The sequence below is a fragment of the Tamandua tetradactyla genome, chromosome 11, assembly GCF_023851605.1.
Source record: "Tamandua tetradactyla isolate mTamTet1 chromosome 11, mTamTet1.pri, whole genome shotgun sequence".
NCBI classification, from domain to species: domain Eukaryota; kingdom Metazoa; phylum Chordata; class Mammalia; order Pilosa; family Myrmecophagidae; genus Tamandua; species Tamandua tetradactyla.
Genome location: NC_135337.1, coordinates 29470965 through 29491458, shown reverse-complemented (window position 1 = coordinate 29491458; position 20494 = coordinate 29470965). Strand labels below are relative to the sequence as shown.

General features: G+C 41.1%; 1 protein-coding gene across 1 annotated transcript in view; it reads left to right on the top strand.

The window, feature by feature from the left end:
• ABCA4 (ATP binding cassette subfamily A member 4) overlaps positions 1–20494 on the top strand; it is a 157356-nt gene that overhangs the window by 91213 nt on the left and 45649 nt on the right. The window contains exons 20-26 of the mRNA XM_077119351.1: positions 31–162; positions 9515–9654; positions 10108–10245; positions 11729–11922; positions 13003–13087; positions 16339–16544; positions 16900–16948. Coding sequence (XP_076975466.1) covers positions 31–162; positions 9515–9654; positions 10108–10245; positions 11729–11922; positions 13003–13087; positions 16339–16544; positions 16900–16948 — 944 coding nt within the window. The remainder of the gene's footprint in view (positions 1–30; positions 163–9514; positions 9655–10107; positions 10246–11728; positions 11923–13002; positions 13088–16338; positions 16545–16899; positions 16949–20494) is intronic.

Genomic DNA, 20494 nt, shown 5'->3' with positions numbered 1-20494 from the left:
CTTCCATCCACTGGTTCCCGTGTCCGGCAGGTCCATCCTGACGGGTCTGCTGCCGCCGACCTCAGGGACTGTGCTCATCGGGGGAAAGGACATTGAAACTAGCCTGGACGCAGTCCGGCAGAGCCTCGGCATGTGTCCCCAGCACAACATCCTGTTCCACCAGTAAGTAAACCAGGAACGAAGATCCTCCCGTCCCCTGTCCTCACCCCTGCCCTCCAATGCACACGTTCTCTAGAGCCCAGCCCAGGGAGCAGGTGGCTGTACTCTTGTTTGGTTCCCCCACATTCAAGGTCCTGAGTCCCCGCCTGCAAGGAGAGGTGCCCCTCAGAGAACACCCTGCGCCCCCGGGGTGCGGAGCTGGGGTCTCAGAACGACACCCTCCTCTCTCCGACAGAGCGGCCAATCCTTAGACACTTCCCTGGGCCCTGAAATCCCTCCTGTCAGGGACTGGAAAGAGGAGACCCAGCTTCCCTTTTCCCCTTTCAAGCCATGGCATTGAAGAGTGACTTTTCTGAGGGCTTTATGGTTAATTTTTTTCCAATTGAAATATATTTTATTTCTTATCTAAAAAGCTCTAAAAGGCATTATTAAGATAGAGAGAGATAAAAGAGGGAGGGAGGGAGGGAAGAAAGGAGGGAAGGAAGAAGATAGATAAACAAAAAGAAGAAAATAAAAGTCACCTGCAATTTCACCAGCTAGAGATAATCACTATTTTCTCTTGACATATAATTTTTCAGAACTTTCTCCTATAATATATATATGCATATATAATTGTAAAAGTATAAAAGAGGATAAAACTGTGTATAGAATTTTATAGCCCACCATTCTTAAAAATGCGATTTCTCTTTTTCAATCTTATCATGAACATCTTTTCATGTCATTAAACATTCTTCAAAAAATAATTTTTAATTTGTACATACCATTCCAATGCATATACTATTTAAATGGTCCCCTCTTATTGGGGATTCAGGCATGGTTTTTAATTTATGTTTGTACTATAAACACCACAATGGACATCTTTTAAAAATATATTTTTATTGATAAAACAATAAACATAAAAACATTCTTAACATACAAATATGCCATACATGGCATACAATCAATGGCTCACAAAATCATCACATAGTTGTGTATTCATCACCATGACCTTTTTTTATATATCTGTATCACTCCAGAAAAAGAAGTAAAAAAGAAAAAACTCACATATACCATACCCCATACCCTTCCTCTCACTGACCACTGGTATTTCCATATGCCTAATTTATTTTAACTTTTGTTCCCCCTATTATTGGTTTATTTTTTATCCATATTTTTTACTCATCTGTCCATATCCTAGCTAAAAGGAGCACTAGACACAAGGTTTTCACAATCACACAGGCACATTATAAAGACATATTGTTATATAAACATTATAAAGACATATTGTTATATAATCATCTTCAAGAAATAAGGCAACTGGAACACAGCTCAACAGATTTGGGTACTTCCCTCCTGCCACGCCAATACACCATAAACTGAAAAGGGGTATCTATATAATGCTTAAGAATAACCTCCAGGATAACCTCTTGACCCTGAAATCTCTCAGCCACTGACACTCAGCCACTGACACTTTATTTTGTCTCATTTTTCTCTTCCCTCTTTTGGTCAAGAAGATTTTCTCAATCCCTTTATGCTGGGCCCTGGCTCATCCCGGCATTTCTGTCCCACATTGCCAGGGAGATTTACACCTCTGTAAGTCATGTCCCACATAGAGGGGGAAGACAATGAGTTCAATTGCTGTGTCACCTTAGAGAGAGAGAGAGGCCACATCTGAGCAACAGAAGAGTTTTTCTGGGGGTGACTCAGACCTAATTTTAATTAAGCTTAGCCTATCCTTTGCAAGAATAAGTTTCATAGGGGCAAACCCCAAGATCGAGGGCTCAGCCTATTGATTTGGTTGTCCCCACTGCTTGCTAGAAGATCAGAAATTCTCCAAATGGGGAAGTTGAATATTGCCCCCTTTCTCAGCATTCCCCCAAGGGGACTTTGCAAATACTTCTCTTTTTTTTATTTTTTATTTTTTATTTTTTTATTAATTAAAAAAAGAATTAACAAAACAATTAGAAATCATTCCAATCTACATGTACAATCAGTAATTCTTAATAACATCACATAGTTGCATATTCATCATTTCTTAGTACATTTGCATCGATTTAGAAAAAGAAATAAAAAGACAACAGAATAAGAATTAAAACAATAATAGAAAGAAAAAAAAACAAAAAAAACAAAAACAAAAAACCTATACCTCACATGCAGCTTCATTCAGTGTTTTAACATAATTGCATTACAATTGGGTAGTATTGTGCTGTCCATTTCTGAGTTTTTTTTTTTTTTTTTTTTATTAATTAAAAAAAGAATTAACAAAACAATTAGAAATCATTCCAATCTACATGTACAATCAGTAATTCTTAATAACGTCACATAGTTGCATATTCATCATTTCTTAGTACATTTGCATCGATTTAGAAAAAGAAATAAAAAGACAACAGAATAAGAATTAAAACAATAATAGAAAGAGAAAAAACAAAAAAAACAAAAACAAAAAACCTATACCTCACATGCAGCTTCATTCAGTGTTTTAACATAATTGCATTACAATTGGGTAGTATTGTGCTGTCCATTTCTGAGTTTTTATATCCAGTCCCGTTGTACAGTCTGTATCCCTTCATCTCCAATTATCCCTTCTCTTTTTTTTTTTTTTTAATTAACGGAAAAAAGAAATTAACCCAACATTTAGAGATCATACCATTCTACACATGCAATCATTAATTCTTAACATCATCACATAGATGCATGATCATCATTTCTTAGTACATTTGCATTGGTTTAGAAGAACTAGCAACATAACCGAAAAAGATGTAGAATGTTAATATAGAGAAAAAAATAAAAGTAATAATAGTAAAATCAAAACAAAACAACACAAAACAAAACAAAAACCTATAGCTCAGATGCAGCTTCATTCAGTGTTTTAACATGATTACTTTACAATTAGGTATTATTGTGCTGTCCATTTTTGAGTTTTTGTATCTAGTCCTGTTGCACAGTCTGTATCCCTTCAGCTTCAATTACCCATTGTCTTACCCTGTTTCTAACTCCTGCTGAACTCTGTTACCAATGACATATTTCAAGTTTATTCTCGAATGTCCGTTCACATCAGTGGGACCATACAGTATTTGTCCTTTAGTTTTTGGCTGGATTCACTCAGCATAATATTCTCTAGGTCCATCCATGTTATTACATGGTTCATAAGTTTATCTTGTCTTAAAGCTGCATAATATTCCATCGTATGTATATACCACAGTTTGTTTAGCCACTCTTCTGTTGATGGAGATTTTGGCTGTTTCCATCTCTTTGCAATTGTAAATAATGCTGCTATAAACATTGGTGTGCAAATGTCCGTTTGTGTCTTTGCCCTTAAGTCCTTTGAGTAGATACCTAGCAATGGTATTGCTGGGTCGTATGGCAATTCTATATTCAGCTTTTTGAGGAACCACCAAACTGCCTTCCACAGTGGTTGCACCCTTTGACATTCCCACCAACAGTGGATAAGTGTGCCTCTTTCTCCGCATCCTCTCCAGCACTTGTCATTTTCTGTTTTGTTGATAATGGCCATTCTGGTGGGTGTGAGATAATATCTCATTGTGGTTTTGATTTGCATTTCTCTAATGGCCAGGGACATTGAGCATCTCTTCATGTGCCTCTTGGCCATCCGTATTTCCTCTTCTGAGAGGTGTCTGTTCAAGTCTTTTCCCCATTTTGTAATTGGGTTGGCTGTCTTTTTGTTGTTGAGATGAACAATCTCTTTATAAATTCTGGATACTAGACCTTTATCTGATATATCATTTCCAAATATTGTCTCCCATTGTGAAGGCTATCTTTCTACTTTCTTGATGAAGTTCTTTGATGCACAAAAGTGTTTAATTTTGAGGAGTTCCCATTTATTTATTTCCTTCTTCAGTGCTCTTGCTTTAGGTTTAAGGTCCATAAAACCGCCTCCAGTTGTAAGATCCATAAGATATCTCCCAACATTTTCCTCTAACTGTTTTATGGTCTTAGCCCTAATGTTTAGATCTTTGATCCATTTTGAGTTAACTTTTGTATAGGGTGTGAGAGATGGGTCTTCTTTCATTCTTTTGCATATGGATATCCAGTTCTCTAGGCACCATTTATTGAAGAGACTGCTCTGTCCCAGGTGAGTTGGCTTGACTGCCTTATCAAAGATCAAATGTCCATAGATGAGAGGGTCTATATCTGAGCACTCTATTCGATTCCATTGGTCGATATATCTATCTTTATGCCAATACCATGCTGTTTTGACCACTGTGGCTTCATAATATGCCTTAAAGTCAGGCAGCGCGAGACCTCCAGCTTCGTTTTTTTTCCTCAAGATGTTTTTAGCAATTCGGGGCACCCTGCCCTTCCAGATAAATTTGCTTATTGGTTTTTCTATTTCTGAAAAATAAGTTGTTGGGATTTTGATTGGTATTGCATTGAATCTGTAAATCAATTTAGGTAGGATTGACATCTTAACTATATTTAGTCTTCCAATCCATGAACACGGTATGCCCTTCCATCTATTTAGGTCTTCTGTGATTTCTTTTAGCAGTTTTTTGTAGTTTTCTTTATATAGGTTTTTTGTCTCTTTAGTTAAATTTATTCCTAGGTATTTTATTCTTTTAGTTGCAATTGTAAATGGGATTCGTTTCTTGATTTCCCCCTCAGCTTGTTCATTACTAGTGTATAGAAATGCTACAGATTTTTGAATGTTGATCTTGTAACCTGCTACTTTGCTGTACTCATTTATTAGCTCTAGTAGTTTTGTTGTGGATTTTTCCGGGTTTTCTACATATAGTATCATATCGTCTGCAAACAGTGATAGTTTTACTTCTTCCTTTCCAATTTTGATGCCTTGTATTTCTTTTTCTTGTCTAATTGCTCTGGCTAGAACCTCCGACACAATGTTGAATAATAGTGGTGATAGTGGACATCCTTGTCTTGTTCCTGATCTTAGGGGGAAAGTTTTCAATTTTTCCCCATTGAGGATGATATTAGCTGTGGGTTTTTCATATATTCCCTCTATCATTTTAAGGAAGTTCCCTTGTATTCCTATCCTTTGAAGTGTTTTCAACAGGAAAGGATGTTGAATCTTGTCGAATGCCTTCTCTGCATCAATTGAGATGATCATGTGATTTTTCTGCTTTGATTTGTTGATATGGTGTATTACATTAATTGATTTTCTTATGTTGAACCATCCTTGCATACCTGGGATGAATCCTACTTGGTCATGATGTATAATTCTTTTAATGTGTTGTTGGATACGATTTGCTAGAATTTTATTGAGGATTTTTGCATCTGTATTCATTAGAGAGATTGGTCTGTAGTTTTCTTTTTTTGTAATATCTTTGCCTGGTTTTGGTATGAGGGTGATGTTGGCTTCATAGAATGAATTAGGTAGTTTTCCCTCCACTTCGATTTTTTTGAAGAGTTTGAAGAGAATTGGTACTAATTCTTTCTGGAACGTTTGGTAGAATTCACATGTGAAGCCATCTGGTCCTGGACTTTTCTTTTTAGGAAGCTTTTGAATGACTAATTCAATTTCTTTACTTGTGATTGGTTTGTTGAGGTCATCTATGTCTTCTTGAGTCAAAGTTGGTTGTTCATGTCTTTCCAGGAACCCGTCCATTTCCTCTAAATTGTTGTATTTATTAGCGTAAAGTTGTTCATAGTATCCTGTTATTGCCTCCTTTATTTCTGTGAGGTCAGTAGTTATGTCTCCTCTTCCATTTCTGATCTTATTTATTTGCATCCTCTCTCTTCTTCTTTTTGTCAATCTTGCTAAGGGCCCATCAATCTTATTGATTTTCTCATAGAACCAACTTCTGGCCTTATTGATTTTCTCTATTGTTTTCAATTTCATTTATTTGTGCTCTAATCTTTGTTATTTCTTTCCTTTTGCTTGCTTTGGGGTTAGCTTGCTGTTCTTTCTCTAGTTCTTCCAAATGGATAGTTAATTCCTGAATTTTTGCCTTTTCTTCTTTTCTGATATAGGCATTTAGAGCAATAAATTTCCCTCTTAGCACTGCCTTTGCTGCGTCCCATAAGTTTTGATATGTTGTGTTTTCATTTTCATTCGCCTCGAGGTATTTGCTAATTTCTCTTGCAATTTCTTCTTTGACCCAGTCGTTGTTTAGGAGTGTGTTGTTGAGCCTCCACGTATTTGTGAATTTTCTGGCCCTCTGCCTATTATTGATTTCCAACATCATTCCTTTATGGTCCGAGAAAGTGTTGTGTCAGATTTCAATCTTTTTAAATTTGTTAAGACTTGCTTTGTGACCCAGCATATGGTCTATCTTTGAGAATGATCCATGAGCACTTGAGAAAAAGGTGTATCCTGCTGTTGTGGGATGTAATGTCCTATAAATGTCTATTAAGTCTAGTTCATTTATAGTAATATTCAGATTCTCTATTTCTTTGTTGATCCTCTGTCTAGATGTTCTGTCCCTTGATGAGAGTGGTGAGTTGAAGTCTCCAACTATTATGGTATATGAGTCTATTTCCCTTTTCAGTGTTTGCAGTATATTCCTCACGTATTTTGGGGCATTCTGATTCGGTGCGCAAATATTTATGATTGTTATGTCTTCTTGTTTAATTGTTCCTTTTATTAGTATATAGTGTCCTTCTTTGTCTCTTTTAACTGTTTTACATTTGAAGTCTAATTTGTTGGATATTAGTATAGCCACTCCTGCTCTTTTCTGGTTGTTATTTGCATGAAATATCTTTTCCCAACCTTTCACTTTCAACCTATGTTTATCTTTGGGTCTAAGATGTGTTTCCTGTAGACAGCATATCGAAGGATCCTGTTTTTTAATCCATTCTGCCAATCTATGTCTTTTGATTGGGGAATTCAGTCCATTGACATTTAGTGTTATTACTGTTTGGATAATATTTTCCTCTAACATTTTGCCTTTTGTATTATATATATCATATCTGATTTTCCTTCTTTCTACACTCTTTTCCATATCTCTCTCTTCTGTCTTTTTGTATCTGACTCTAGTGCTCCCTTTAGTATTTCTTGCAGAGCTGGTCTCTTGGTCACAAATTCTTTCAGTGACTTTTTGTCTGAGAATGTTTTAATTTCTCCCTCATTTTTGAAGGATAATTTTGCTGGATATAGGAGTCTTGGTTGGCAGTTTTTCTCTTTTAGTATTTTAAATATATCATCCCACTGTCTTCTAGCTTCCATGGTTTCTGCTGAGAAATCTACACAAAGTCTTATTGGGTTTCCCTTGTATGTAATGGATTGTTTTTCTCTTGCTGCTTTCAAGATCTTCTCTTTCTCTTTGACCTCTGACATTCTAACTAGTAAGTGTCTTTGAGAACGCCTATTTGGGTCTAATCTCTTTGGGGTGCGCTGCACTTCTTGGATCTGTAATTTTAGGTCTTTCATAAGAGTTGGGAAATTTTCAGTGATAATTTCTTCCATTAGTTTTTCTCCTCCTTTTCCCTTCTCTTCTCCTTCTGGGACACCCACAACACGTATATTTGTGCGGTTCATATTGTCCTTGAGTTCCCTGATACCCTGTTCAAATTTTTCCATTCTTTTCCCTATAGTTTCTGTTTCTTTTTGGAATTCAGATGTTCCATCCTCCATATCACTAATTCTATCTTCTGTCTCTTTAAATCTATCATTGTAGCTATCCATTATTTTTTCTATGTTTGCTACTTTATCCTTCACTTCCATAAGTTCTGCGATTTGTTTTTTCAGTTTTTCTATTTCTTCTTTATGTTCAGCCCATGTCCTCTTCATGTCCTCCCTCAATTTATCGATTTCATTTTTGAAGAGGTTTTCCATTTCTGTTCGTATATTCAGCATTAGTTGTCTCAGCTCTTGTGTCTCATTTGAGCTATTGGTTTGTTCCTTTGACTGAGCCATATTCTCAATCTTTTGAGCGTGGACAGTTATCTTCTGCTGCTGGCGTCTGGGCATTTATTCAGATTTCTCTTGGTGTTGGACCCAGCAAGGTTGTAATATTTTTCTGTGAAATCTCTGGGTTCTGTTTTTCTTATCCTGCCCAGTAGGTGGCGCTCGTGGCACACGTTTGTCTGCGGGTCCCACCAGTAAAAGGTGCTGTGGGACCTTAAACTTTGGAAAACTCTCGCCGTCCTGGGGGTTCGCTAGCCGAAGCGGCTTGAGCCGGCCCGGGGTCCGAACGCAGGGAGGGTTGCTGGTCGCCGCAGCCAGGGAAAGAGCCCGTCCGAATTTCCTAGTCGGCCCTGGGCAACAAGCGTGGCGGGAGGGCGCCAGCGGCAGCGGCCCGCCCGAGAGAGTGCACGTTCCCCGGGAGTCACGGGGTCACCGTTCTCCACGGCCTGGGGGTTTCCGATCCCATTCTCTCAGTTGGTCCGGGGGCTGCGCGTGGTGTGGGCGCCAGTCGCCTTGGTTTCAGGGGACCACCTCTCCAATTCTCCCAGCCGGCCCGGGAAGGGGGAAGGGAGTAACTCCGGCCGCTTGCCACCCCGCCCGGTAAGGCCCGCGCGCCTCGGCGATCTCACCCGAGCTGCTTCTCTCAGCCAGCCAGCCGTTCCAGGATGGGGTACGCTGTCTTTTTTATCTCTGTTGTGGCTTTGGGCGCTTTCTGTATCGTTTCTACTCCCCTAGTAGGTGTCCTGGAGAAGAAACTAAGATCCGCGCGTCTTACTAAGCCGCCATCTTCTGCATCTTTGCAAATACTTCTTTATTCACTGTCCAAATCACTCTGGGATTTATCGGGGCATCACACTAATCTGGATAAACCAACAAAATCTCATGCCCTATTCAAGATTCCCTGTACTTATGGTGCTAACTAAACTGACCATACAAGTTAAATTAGGAAATTCATTACTCCAAATATAAATTTTGGACCAAAGAAACATCTCTCCCTTTAGTTTCACACAGAAGTTGAAGTTTTAAAACATGGATGATATCATTTTTTGCCCAGTCTTCTGATAAACTTTAGTCCTATCCAGATCAGCTTCATTCATATCTCTACTTAATGTCTGATCACTTTTTCAACTTTTTTATTAGTTCCTGTATGGGGTACTACTGCCTTTCATAGCTTCAGAATTCTAATTCTGAGTCTCAGGTGTCACATAAATACCTGAAGTTTCTGGGAAAGAGCATGTAATATACGAATAGCTCAGGATCTCAGAATTTAGAATTAACAGTTGCACCTCCCAAATATATGTGACTACTGTAAGAGCTTGCAATCTAGGACTCTTTACAATAGCCCCCAACCTGAGAACCCATGCTGTATACTTTAGTTCACCACATTTTTATATTATAGTTAGTCCATATGATGGCTGCTGATACTATTTGCACAATGGACATCTTGATTGCTGAATCTTTGTATCTATCCTTAATTATTTCCGTTAAGATCAGTGCCCCAGAAGTGGAATTGCTGAGCCCTTTGCCTTTCTCCTTGTCCCATCCCCATAGCCTCACAGTGGCTGAACACATCCTGTTCTATGCCCAGCTGAAAGGCAAGTCCTGGGAGGAGGCCCAGCTGGAGATGGAAGCCATGCTAGAAGACACGGGCCTCCACCACAAGAGGAACGAGGCAGCTCAGGAGCTCTCAGGTGCTGGTGCTCGAACAAGACAGATGCCATTGTTTCCCAGGACACCGTGGAGGGGGTTTGGGGTGGGCGCCTCATAACAGGAAAGCTCCGGAGAGTTGGAATATTTCTATAAAGCCTTTCTGGGGATCTGAGAGCAGCCCACTTCTGGACAATCTCCCACGGATTATCCAGTGGAACACTGTCTTGCAGCAGCCCAGGCTTTATTTGTTGTCTACATGTTTGAACGAAAATGTAGGCACAGTCTTCAGTGTGATCCTAGGAGCTAGGGATTGCCTTTTACTGATCCACCAGGCCTGCATATCGTTAGGGTTTTGAACATTGTGTAAACATCTGAGGCGATACGGCAGACCACTGTCAGATTTGCAGCTGCCCCCCTATGCTGCCAACTCTGGCTGCCTCTCTTCCGTGTCCTCCATGGGCCCTGTGAACACTGTCCCTGCATTTTACCTCTAGGTGGCATGCAGAGGAAGCTGTCTGTTGCGATTGCCTTTGTGGGGGATGCCAAGGTGGTCGTTCTGGACGAGCCCACTTCTGGAGTGGACCCCTACTCGAGACGCTCCATCTGGGACCTGCTCCTGAAGTATCGCTCAGGTAGTGGCTACTGCTCAGTGCCCTGTGCTTTGCCAGTGGTCCTGCTCTTTCACACCTGGCATTTCACAACCAAATATACTAATGACAGTAACGACACTCACTTGGGGCTTTATAGTGACTTGGGTAAATCTAAGTTTCAGTTGACGCCTCCTGAGATTTTTACACCAACTAAGCAGAAGTCACTGACAGAAAAGTCTACTTCTCTGAATATTGTGGCAAGTTCTCTCAACTCATGGCCCTCCTGCCTGAATGATGGGTACAGCTCTAGATGATAGTCTCCCATTGGATAAGGGGACCCAGGTTACCTACAAAAATCCCAATAAGTTCCATGTCTATGGGAATGGGGAAGGATCAGGAGTGAGACTACATGCTGGGAATCACGCATTAGAGGATTTGCACAGATGGGAATGTCTCAAAATTAGAATGTTTCCTCTTCTTTTATGGCACCTTCCAACCAGAGGGCACATATCCAAAGAGACAGCAAGTGGAGCTCACAGTGCTTATAAAACTGACGATGGGGCCGACGTGGAGTTTCCCCCATTTCTCTATTCGCACGGTATTAACCCATGTCTTCCCCTGACAGCTTGCCATTCCAGAATCTTCATTACCTTTTTTCTTTTAATGACATTTCCAGTTAGTATAAAAGTGTGTGTGCATTCTTTGCAAAAATTATACATGCTGTTTAGCTTCCTAGACTGCTCAATGCATGTATCATGAAATGGGCCAGTTAAACAACAGAGATTTCTTTGCTCAAGATTTTGAGACCAGAAAAATGTCCAAATCTAGGAATAATCAAGGCAAAGCTTTCTTCCCAAAGACTGGCTGCAGTTGGACCTTGGCTCCTCTGTCATATGACAAGGCACATGGTAATATCTGCTGATCTCTCCCTTCTGGTCTCTTCTCTTTCCGGTTCTGTTTCAGTTTCTTGCCTCTATGGCTTCTCTCTGTGTCTCAATTTCATTCACTTTTAAAGAATTCCAGTAATAGGAATAAGACCCATCCTAATTGAGGTCGTTCACATCTTAACTAAAATACTCTCATCAAACAGAATGACTTACAATGGATTCACAACTACAGGAATGGATTAGGTTTAAAAACATGTTTTTCTGGGGTACATACAGTTTCAAACCACAACAAATGCAGTGTTTAAGGATCCAGAGAATATATACAATCGATGCTGACAATAACAAAAGTGTCCTATAGGTGGCAATTTATTTGAATCAGGTCCTATGCCTGATGAAAAGATACTGTAGGTGATAGTGCTTTGCAACGCGTAGGGTGTTGTACAAATGTTGGATGTTGTCATACTCTTCTAATAGTCAAGAATTTGCTGCAGAATTGCCCCTCTTGTTTTTATTTAACTCCTAGTTTTTGTGAGCATGTAACTGGGGGATGGTAGTATCCAGAGCACATGCTCGACCACCACTTCTTGGCCCAGGGCCTGCCCAGTGACCCCTCCCCGCCCCGGCCCCTTCTCTTGCAGGAAGGACGATCATCATGTCCACTCATCACATGGATGAGGCCGACCTCCTCGGAGACCGCATCGCCATCATCTCCCAGGGCAGGCTCTACTGCTCGGGCACGCCGCTCTTCCTGAAGAACTGCTTTGGCACGGGCTTCTACTTAACACTGGTGCGCAAGATGAAAAACATCCAAAGCCAGAGAAGAAGCTGTGAGGTATGTGTCTGCCCAGACTGAGAGCCTGTCCTAAGACAGCCACCGCAGCACAGTGCTGCCATTCTGGACATTTCTACCCAATTCAGGGGCTGACCATCAGGATTGGCCTCTTGGCTTCTGGGGCCATTTGCAGGAGATTTTGGAAAACTGGCATTCGGAACACTCCTGCAGAGATGCTTGGCCCAGATGAAACAAGTATTTTTAAATGGCCTAAGATAATGACACTCCAATATCCTAAACTATATATTTGCTTTGATGTAACATGGAAGTGAATGTCGTACTCTGCAAGGCTATGCTGTTTTAAGAAGAGTGGTTGTTTAGCCTTCCTTTTTTTTTTTCATTTCAACATTTATATTCCATAATTAAGCCTGAGTTCTACTGGTGAATGAAGGCTAAGAGAAGGCGTCCTTGTGAACGATAAACGCCATTCCCCAAAGATGACCAACCAGCAGAGGCCACCTTAGCGTGCCAGGAGATGCGAGGTCTGATCTCCCTGGGATGGACAAATTGTGTGTTCCTAGGCAAATTACTTAATTCCTCTTTTCTTTTTTTCAGATGGAAAAATGAAACTAATAATCTCTACCTTTGCTTCCCAGGGATGTGGTGAAGATGAATGAGATAATGCATTAATGAATATACTCTGGGCTCCTTGAGAAAAAGCGTTATTCACATTCAAATTGTCACAATTGTATTGTTGTATCATTTATGCCTCTGGCTCCTCTAGTTTAAGGGTCCAGCTGCTGCTGGATTTTCCTGTCCTGGTAGATCTGAACAGCCCGCATGCAGAATACCTTGGCAGGAAGATCTACAACTGCCACATAATTAATTACAAGCCAAAGGGATCCTTTGAGGTTCTGCTTCTGTCTGTGCCTGACTCACACACTCTCCAGGATAAAATCAAATAACCACACCTTCAGTGTGCTCAGATGATTAATAGATTAAAATGGTGATAAAAAAATGTGTTGACCGTGCTCAGCTGTGAGAACAAATAAAGCATGGTGGTGATAGCACTTGGCAGGAGGTGATGCTGTCACTGACATGGTGTGTGTCTTGTCAGTCATGCCAACCCATCTGTTGTAGGGGACCTGCAGCTGTGCGTCAAAAGGTTTCTCCATGAGGTGTCCAGCCCATGTTGATGAGATAACTCCAGAACAAGTCTTGGACGGTAAGGGCTGGGAGAGGCCATACCTCAGTTCTTACTTGGCTATCATCTCTCAGTATTGCTGGGTGTGCCCTGCTGTGTTGCATTTAAATGGAAGCAAAGAAAACATTGCACTTCTCAGGCCCAAGATCACGCAATTCCTCATCTTTTTATTTGAGTTTCTTTCTCCTCTTCCTCCCTCCTCCATTCTCATATGAATTTTAAAGGCATGGACCTAAGGGTCCTCTCCCTTTAATGAGGAGTCCAATCTTAGTTCACGCCATGCACTGGCCCATATTAAGCCTCCATTCGTGGGATCCTCTTGATCTCCTGATTCCAGGTGGCGTTCCTTAGGGCCCAGGAAGAATAGCTTCTAAAGATACCCCATGGAGCCCTGCGGTGGAGACACAGGGCCATGTAGCTCTTCTGGTGAACTCTTGCAGAGAGTCACAGTATGTGGATGACAAATCTATGTAACATCACACAGCTCCGTGTTTTACTTTCCTAGGACTACAACAGTGTGCCACAAACTGGGTGGCTTAAAACAATGGAAATGTATTGTCTCACAGTACTGGAAGCTAGAAATCCCAAATCAAGTTGTCAGCAGGGCCATGCTCCTTCTGAAACCTATAGGGAAGAATCTTCCTTTCCCTATTCTAGCTTCTGGTGGTGACAGCAATCCTTGGTGTTCTTTGGCTTATAGATGCATCACTCCAATCTCTGCCTCATCTTCACTTGTCTCCTCTCTGTGTCTGTCTGTGTGTGCAAATTCCTCTCTTCTTATAACGATACCAGTCACATCAGATTAGGATCCATCCTAATTCATTTTGGTTTCATTTTAACTAATTCCATCCACAATGACCCTATATCCTAATAAGGCCACTCTGAGGGGCTAGGGGTCAGGACTTCAACATATCTTTTTTAGGTGAGCACAAGTCAACCTATAATGCCCTGTTTCACTTCTAATGGTCCCCCCAGCTGCCCCATTTTCCACAGATCCTCTTTTGAATTTAGATGCATTAAATCTCCTAAGTGGAACCCAACCTCTAGAGAGATGAAGAAGGGAGGCCACCACTCTAGAAGTGACCACTTGCCCCACAGGACCTTGGCTCAAGGACCCATGTGCTTGCCAACAACTCTTTCCATTTTCCATTGATGCCCACTCCTTGCCCCTCCCATGGGGGTGACTTTGCAAAGGAATAACCACATACTCATATTCCTAGGTATGAATGAAATCAAATGTATGCACTGACCCAAGTTAATAGACAGGGGCAGCGGGAGAAGTATGTGCTTATCACAGAAAAACAGCTCCCTATTCAGTGCACAGTTTTTCTAAATCTGATGAATGTGCCAACTAAAATCTGGGGTAAACTGGATGACATTTATGTACTATGCTTAAAATTTGAGGGAAAATGCTTGGAGTTGCATTTTCAGCATTGGCTCTCTCACCCTCTTCACACAGGCAGAACCTGTGGTGCAAAAGAAAACATCTTTTAGGATGATGTTTCTGGTCTTTTTCCCAGCCTGCTTTGCTGACAGTCTCTCGCTGCTTTATGAATGTTTCTGTTGAGAGGAATCTTGGACAGGAAACTTATAATTAAAAAAAAAACATGTATACAAATATGTTTAAAGACTGTGGTCCACCACAGAGCCCGTTTGGCTGGAGTGATTTTTTTAAAAAAAAATCTTACTGTGTTTCTAAATAAAGATCTATTTTCTTTATATGGAACACGGTGGGAAGCACAATAAGTAAGCATGTCCCACATAAAGGAAGGAAGATCATGTGAACCTCCAGTTAGCTTTTCAGAGGGCTTTTCACCCACAGCCTCCCACATACCGCACACACACTCACAGACGTCCCCGCCACTGGCTTAAAGCCCTGCTGACCTAAAAGACTACTTCTGGAAAGACTGACACACACGTCTAAAACACAATTCCTGGGAATCCAGCCGCTTCATGTTCAATTTCCTTCCTAAGAGAACAATGGACTTAACCCCTGGAGAGCTGCTTAAGTCAGAGCTGCTTCCTCACTTGAGGAACTCTCCAGCCTCTGTATGATGTCATCCCAGAAATAACACAACTGAGTCTCATTTGCAGGGCTGACATTAAACGAGCCTTCCAATCCAGCTAAGTGGAAGGATTTTACTTGAAAATCACAACCATCTCCAATATGGATCATTTTTAAAACAAAAGAGGAAAAAAACACCCACTGGGTGATTCTAACTTTCTTCCTAAGAGAACTGCTTATGGAAGAAAGAGTAGGTGAGAGTTGTGTTCTGAAGTTTCTAGAATTCCTTTCCTTTGACCTGCCTCTCAAGATAATGTGCTAAGGAATAATCTCTTTTTAAAACTGGCTTTTAAGATTTTCTTTTAATCAGATTTTTGAATTTTAAAGTAAGACATGCTTGGGCATAAAATTCAATTCTTACCTATACAAGGTGATCAGGGAAATACTACTTGGCACTTCCCCATATGCTCGTTATGCATCCTGCATCCCATCCCTCTGACCTCTCTCTCCATGGTTTCTCAGCCCCTCCTAGATTTCCAGTGACCTGAATATTGAAGTTTGTCTTGTTTGAGGAACATGATGCTGTTCTCCAACAAGAGAGACCAGGCATGGGTACGCAATTTAGGGAAGGAAATTCTCACCGGTTGTTGAATAAGTCTCCTGTAGCTTGGGCCACGCGAGGAAAAGGGAGACAACACTGAGAACCCTCCTCAGGTTCATGGTGAATTAGAATGAGCAACAACAATGATGAAATGCTTTCTTACCTGAGTGTTGTTCCTGGTAACAACAGCTGACATTCCTCTATGTGCCAGGCTCCCTTCTCAGTGCTTTGTATTGACTCATCCAATCCTCTAGCACAGTGACAAACTGGGGACTATTATTTTCCCTATTTCTCAGGTGAAGAAATTTGATATAACCTGCCCAGTGTAATGCAGCTTGCAAATGACAGGACAAGTGATTGAACAAATGAGGACATCAGCACAGGGACATTTCATGGCTTCCAAAAGATTGCACTACCAGTCGTGGGTGAGAGGGTGGGGGACACTTTTGCTTCCATTTTCCATCTACCTCTCAGTGCCCATAACAGGTCCAATTAAAACAGATTTGAGGGAGTGTCTGCCATTCAATAGAGTCACTACTGTGTAATAAAGTGCCTCTTTCCCCAGAGAGAGACAGCAGAAAGTAGGGGACTTGTGCAACCTCACAAACTAGATAGATAAGTTCTGGAAAATAGAGTTGATGTCAGTCTTTTTTTTTCTTATTCCAGGGGACGTGAATGAACTGATGGAAATGGTCTGTCACCATGTTCCAGAGGCAAAGCTGGTAGAATGCATTGGTCAAGAACTCATCTTCCTTCTTCCAAATAAGAATTTCAAGCAAAGAGCATATGCCAGCCTTTTCAGAGAGCTGGAGGAGACACTGGCTGAACTGGGGCTCAGCAGTTTTGGAATTTCTGACACTCCCCTGGAAGAGGTAAGACAGAGATTCCAGCTGTTTTCTGTCAGGTGCCATAAGAGATAGTTCTTTTTAAAAGTTGGACACTAAGAGGAAGTTCTGTAAAAGCAAAAAGTCATAATTCCCCAACCCAAGCATAGCAACTATCTACATTTCTGGGATCCTCTTCTCCTGTCTTGGTCCATATGTCTGCATATTTTATGTAGTTGTGGTTACAGCATAAATTTTTGTATTTATAGAAGACTGTATTCTTAGGTAAAGAATCATAATGCATTTTCTTTCCACTATGAATACCCAACAAATTCAAGCTTGGGTTAGATTTTTCTGAGAGTAGGAATGCCTAAATTAAATTCTCTCTCTCTCTTCTTGACAGATTTTTCTGAAGGTCACAGAGGATTCTGATTCAGGATCTCTGTTTGCTGGTATGGGGCTGGAGTATGTAGCTTGTCCCTCCACCACACCCTGCAAGTTCTAATGTTTAAAGTCTAAGGAACTACTCATGAAACAACCAAGCGATGAATATTCCTCCATAGTATTTATCTGACCCCAAACAGCAGGCATTTTGCATTCTTGGATCATTTGAATGACAAAGGAATGACAAACCACATTAGCTCTGGGTGGGAACAGTCTCAATGAATCAGGATTCTTATGGAGGTCAGGTTAGTAGCTTCCCATCCCTGAACTTCTCACCCCACTTTCCTGGTCTGTTGTTCCTACCACACTATCATCCTCATATCCTCCTCTCATTGCCATCAGACCCTCTGATTCATTCTTGTACACCCCTGAAGAAGATCTGCATAAGTGACAGCTGGCAGAGTCCATAAAGATAATGGTGACAGTAAATACAACCCAGTTGCTAACTACAGTCCCTTGGCCCATTGAGATCTACATAAAATCATCTGAACCCCATTTAGTGCCCTCTGGAACTTTAAAACCATGAAGATCAAGATTCCTGTGGATTCTAGAGGTCGCTCTTAACTAGCCTCTTCCATGATTTCTACCAAAACCCCATGGCCCCAAAAAGCACTCATGAGCACAGTAGAGCTTATTTTGGAAGGTGGGGATATGAAAGTGCAGGAGGGTTTGCCTAGAGAAACAAAAATATTTCTGATAGAACAATAGGCATCCACTCACTTCATTAATAACCTCTTCCTGGCTCCTCTCTCCCTTCTCTGTTTTCCTCTCTCCTACTGAGTATGACCAAAGCTTACGGGCAAAGCTGTCTGGCAATTTTCCCTTGCTGCCTGGGGCTCCTGACATCACTCATATCCACAGATTGCCTTCTACCCAGAGTGGTATATCATGGTGTTTTCCTGAGCAAAGATTGCTTCCTCTCTTGGGGGGGATGCTGGTGCCAGCTGTTAAGATAATATAGTTTTTACAGTGCTATATAAGTATCCCAGGAGTTTATCAGCTATGCCTAAAATAACCAATGGTTAATGTACCAGGCCAAATGTTCTCTAGCCCACCCAGGTAGGTCATGTGGTGGCAGCCATCCAGGCAGGGGTGGGGGTGGGAGCTCACCAAAGGGCCCTGGTTTTCTTCTCAGCTTTGCAGACGCAGAAATTGAATTCTCTCAGCTCACCCAAGGGTAAAGATTTACATTAACCAAGAGCAGAATGAAAATGTGCAAATTGACATCAGAAGCTATGCTGGACTCAAGAGCTGGGTCCCTTTATCTGCACAGAATCCTCCTTCTTAGTAATTTAAGTTCACTCAGGAGAATAAATTATACACCACAAGACTGTCTGGTCAGCATGGGCACAGAATATGATGTTGGGGAGGCAGTCAAGGTAGAGGTCAAGATCGCAGCCTCTAGAATGAGGCAGTCCAGATATAAAACCTGAGCTCCATAATTTGCTATCTGAGCAGCTTTGAATAAATTACCTAATGTCTGTGTGCCTCAGTTTCCTCATCTGCAAAATGGGGATATAATAGTATCTGCCTTTTAGAGTTGTTGAGAAAATTAAATGAGTTAATACAAGCCAAGTTCTTAATAGAGTATCTGATCTCTGATCAAGACTTAACCCTCCAACCTCAATATTTATAAAATCATCTCTTACCATAAATTTGTGTAGCCCTTTGTATTTGACAAATCACTTGACACCCATTGCCTTATTTGATCATCACTTTGATCTCATGAGGCAGGTAGGGCAAGTATCTATCCCATCTGGGGGAAACTGAGGCTCACAGAGGTTGGGAAACTTGTCTAAAGTCACACAGGCTGCTGGGTCTTATTCTGGGGTCCTAGCTCTCAAATCTAGGATCCTAGATTCCATACCCTCTCTGTCTCTCTTGGGATGGTCAACTTCTTCAGATGGTGAAATCTTTCTGTTTTTCTTTTTGTCCAGAATGCATTTTTTCTTTTTTTTTAAATTATTGATAACATTGCATAATATAAATGTTCTACTTTAATCATTTTTAAGTGTACAATTCAATGGCATTAATTACATATTTAAAATATTGCGCTACCTTCACCACCACCCATTACTAGAACTTTTTCATCACCCCAAACAGCAACCCTATACCATGAAACAATAGCTCCCCTCATCCCCTCCCCCAAGCCCCTAGTAGCTTCTAATCTATTTTCTGAATCTATGAATTTGCTTATTCTATCTATTTCACATATGTGAATCATACGATGTTTGTCCTTTTGGGTCTGGCTTATTTCATTTAGCATGTTTTTGAGGTTTATCCATTTTGTAGCATGTATCAAAATTTCATTCCTTTTTATAGCTGAATAATCAATTATATACCACAATTCATTCATCCATTGATCTATCCATCAACACTTGGGTTATTTCCACCTTTCGGCTATTGTGAATAATGCTGATAGGACACTGCCAAAGAAGTATCTGTTTGAGTCCCTGTCTTCAGTTCTTTTGGGTATATACCCAGGAGTACAATAGCTAGGTTATATGGTAATTTGATGCTTAACTTTTTGAGGAACCCCATTTGTTTTTATTGCTTCAGATTTAGAATGTGGTATTCGCTGATCTTGTCTCCAAACTCTAAGGAAATGTATAGCTGTCCATTGGGGTCACATATTGCCTGGCACCAAGGGAGTCAACAGCCCTGCAACACTTCTGCAGGGGTGGCTTACACCAGTGACCCCTAGAGAGCAGCAGAAGAGTCAAGGACAAACTGGCAATGCTGAACTGCCCTGGAGCTCTCAGCTCTGGTGGTGATGACAGGCTCCAGTCTGGATGGCGTCATCCAGAGAGAAATCAAAGCTTAGAGGATAGACATGAGGTCACCAGCAAAGAGGCAGCAGGAGTTCCACCAGAGGGAGGGCTGACCACTGCAGAGATCAACCATGCCAGGACAGAATGGAGGTTGGAGAACCAGAGCCCTGGTACCAGGTGGTCAGTGGTTGCAGACCTTCCCCACTGTTCTGTGTGCAGTCGCTGGGGCCAGGCCTAGATTTCATCACAGACCTGCCACGTCACAGGTGCCTGTGAACGTTAGTTAAAAGGATGAAGACTGAGCCAACCCAAACCCCTGTGCAAATGCCTTTTCCCTGGGAAACTTGAGCTGGGGACCTACCAAGGGCCCTCTGAGTTCTCCCTCCATGTCCAATGACAGATGTTCTCCATATGAACACATGGCATTAAACCACAGCATCAACATAACTGACAACTTAAAGTTGTATATGAAACACGTTCACGTATGTTATCACATTTAACATTCATAATGATCCTGTGAAATGTTCTCATGTTCACTTTACAAATGAGAAAACTCAGATTTAGACAGGTTGGACCACTTCCCCAAATGAATGCAATCTATTAAGAATCAGAATCCAGGCTCAGGCCTCCTACTTCCTAGTCGATTCGTTTTTAATTTCTCAGTGGCTGCTAGAAACTCAGAGGGAACCAAGTCAACTCTGATTTTCCTTCTTGTTTTTTTTTCTTTCAGTATACAGGTAACACATCAGTATATTTTGTTATAAAAATAATAATAATAATAAA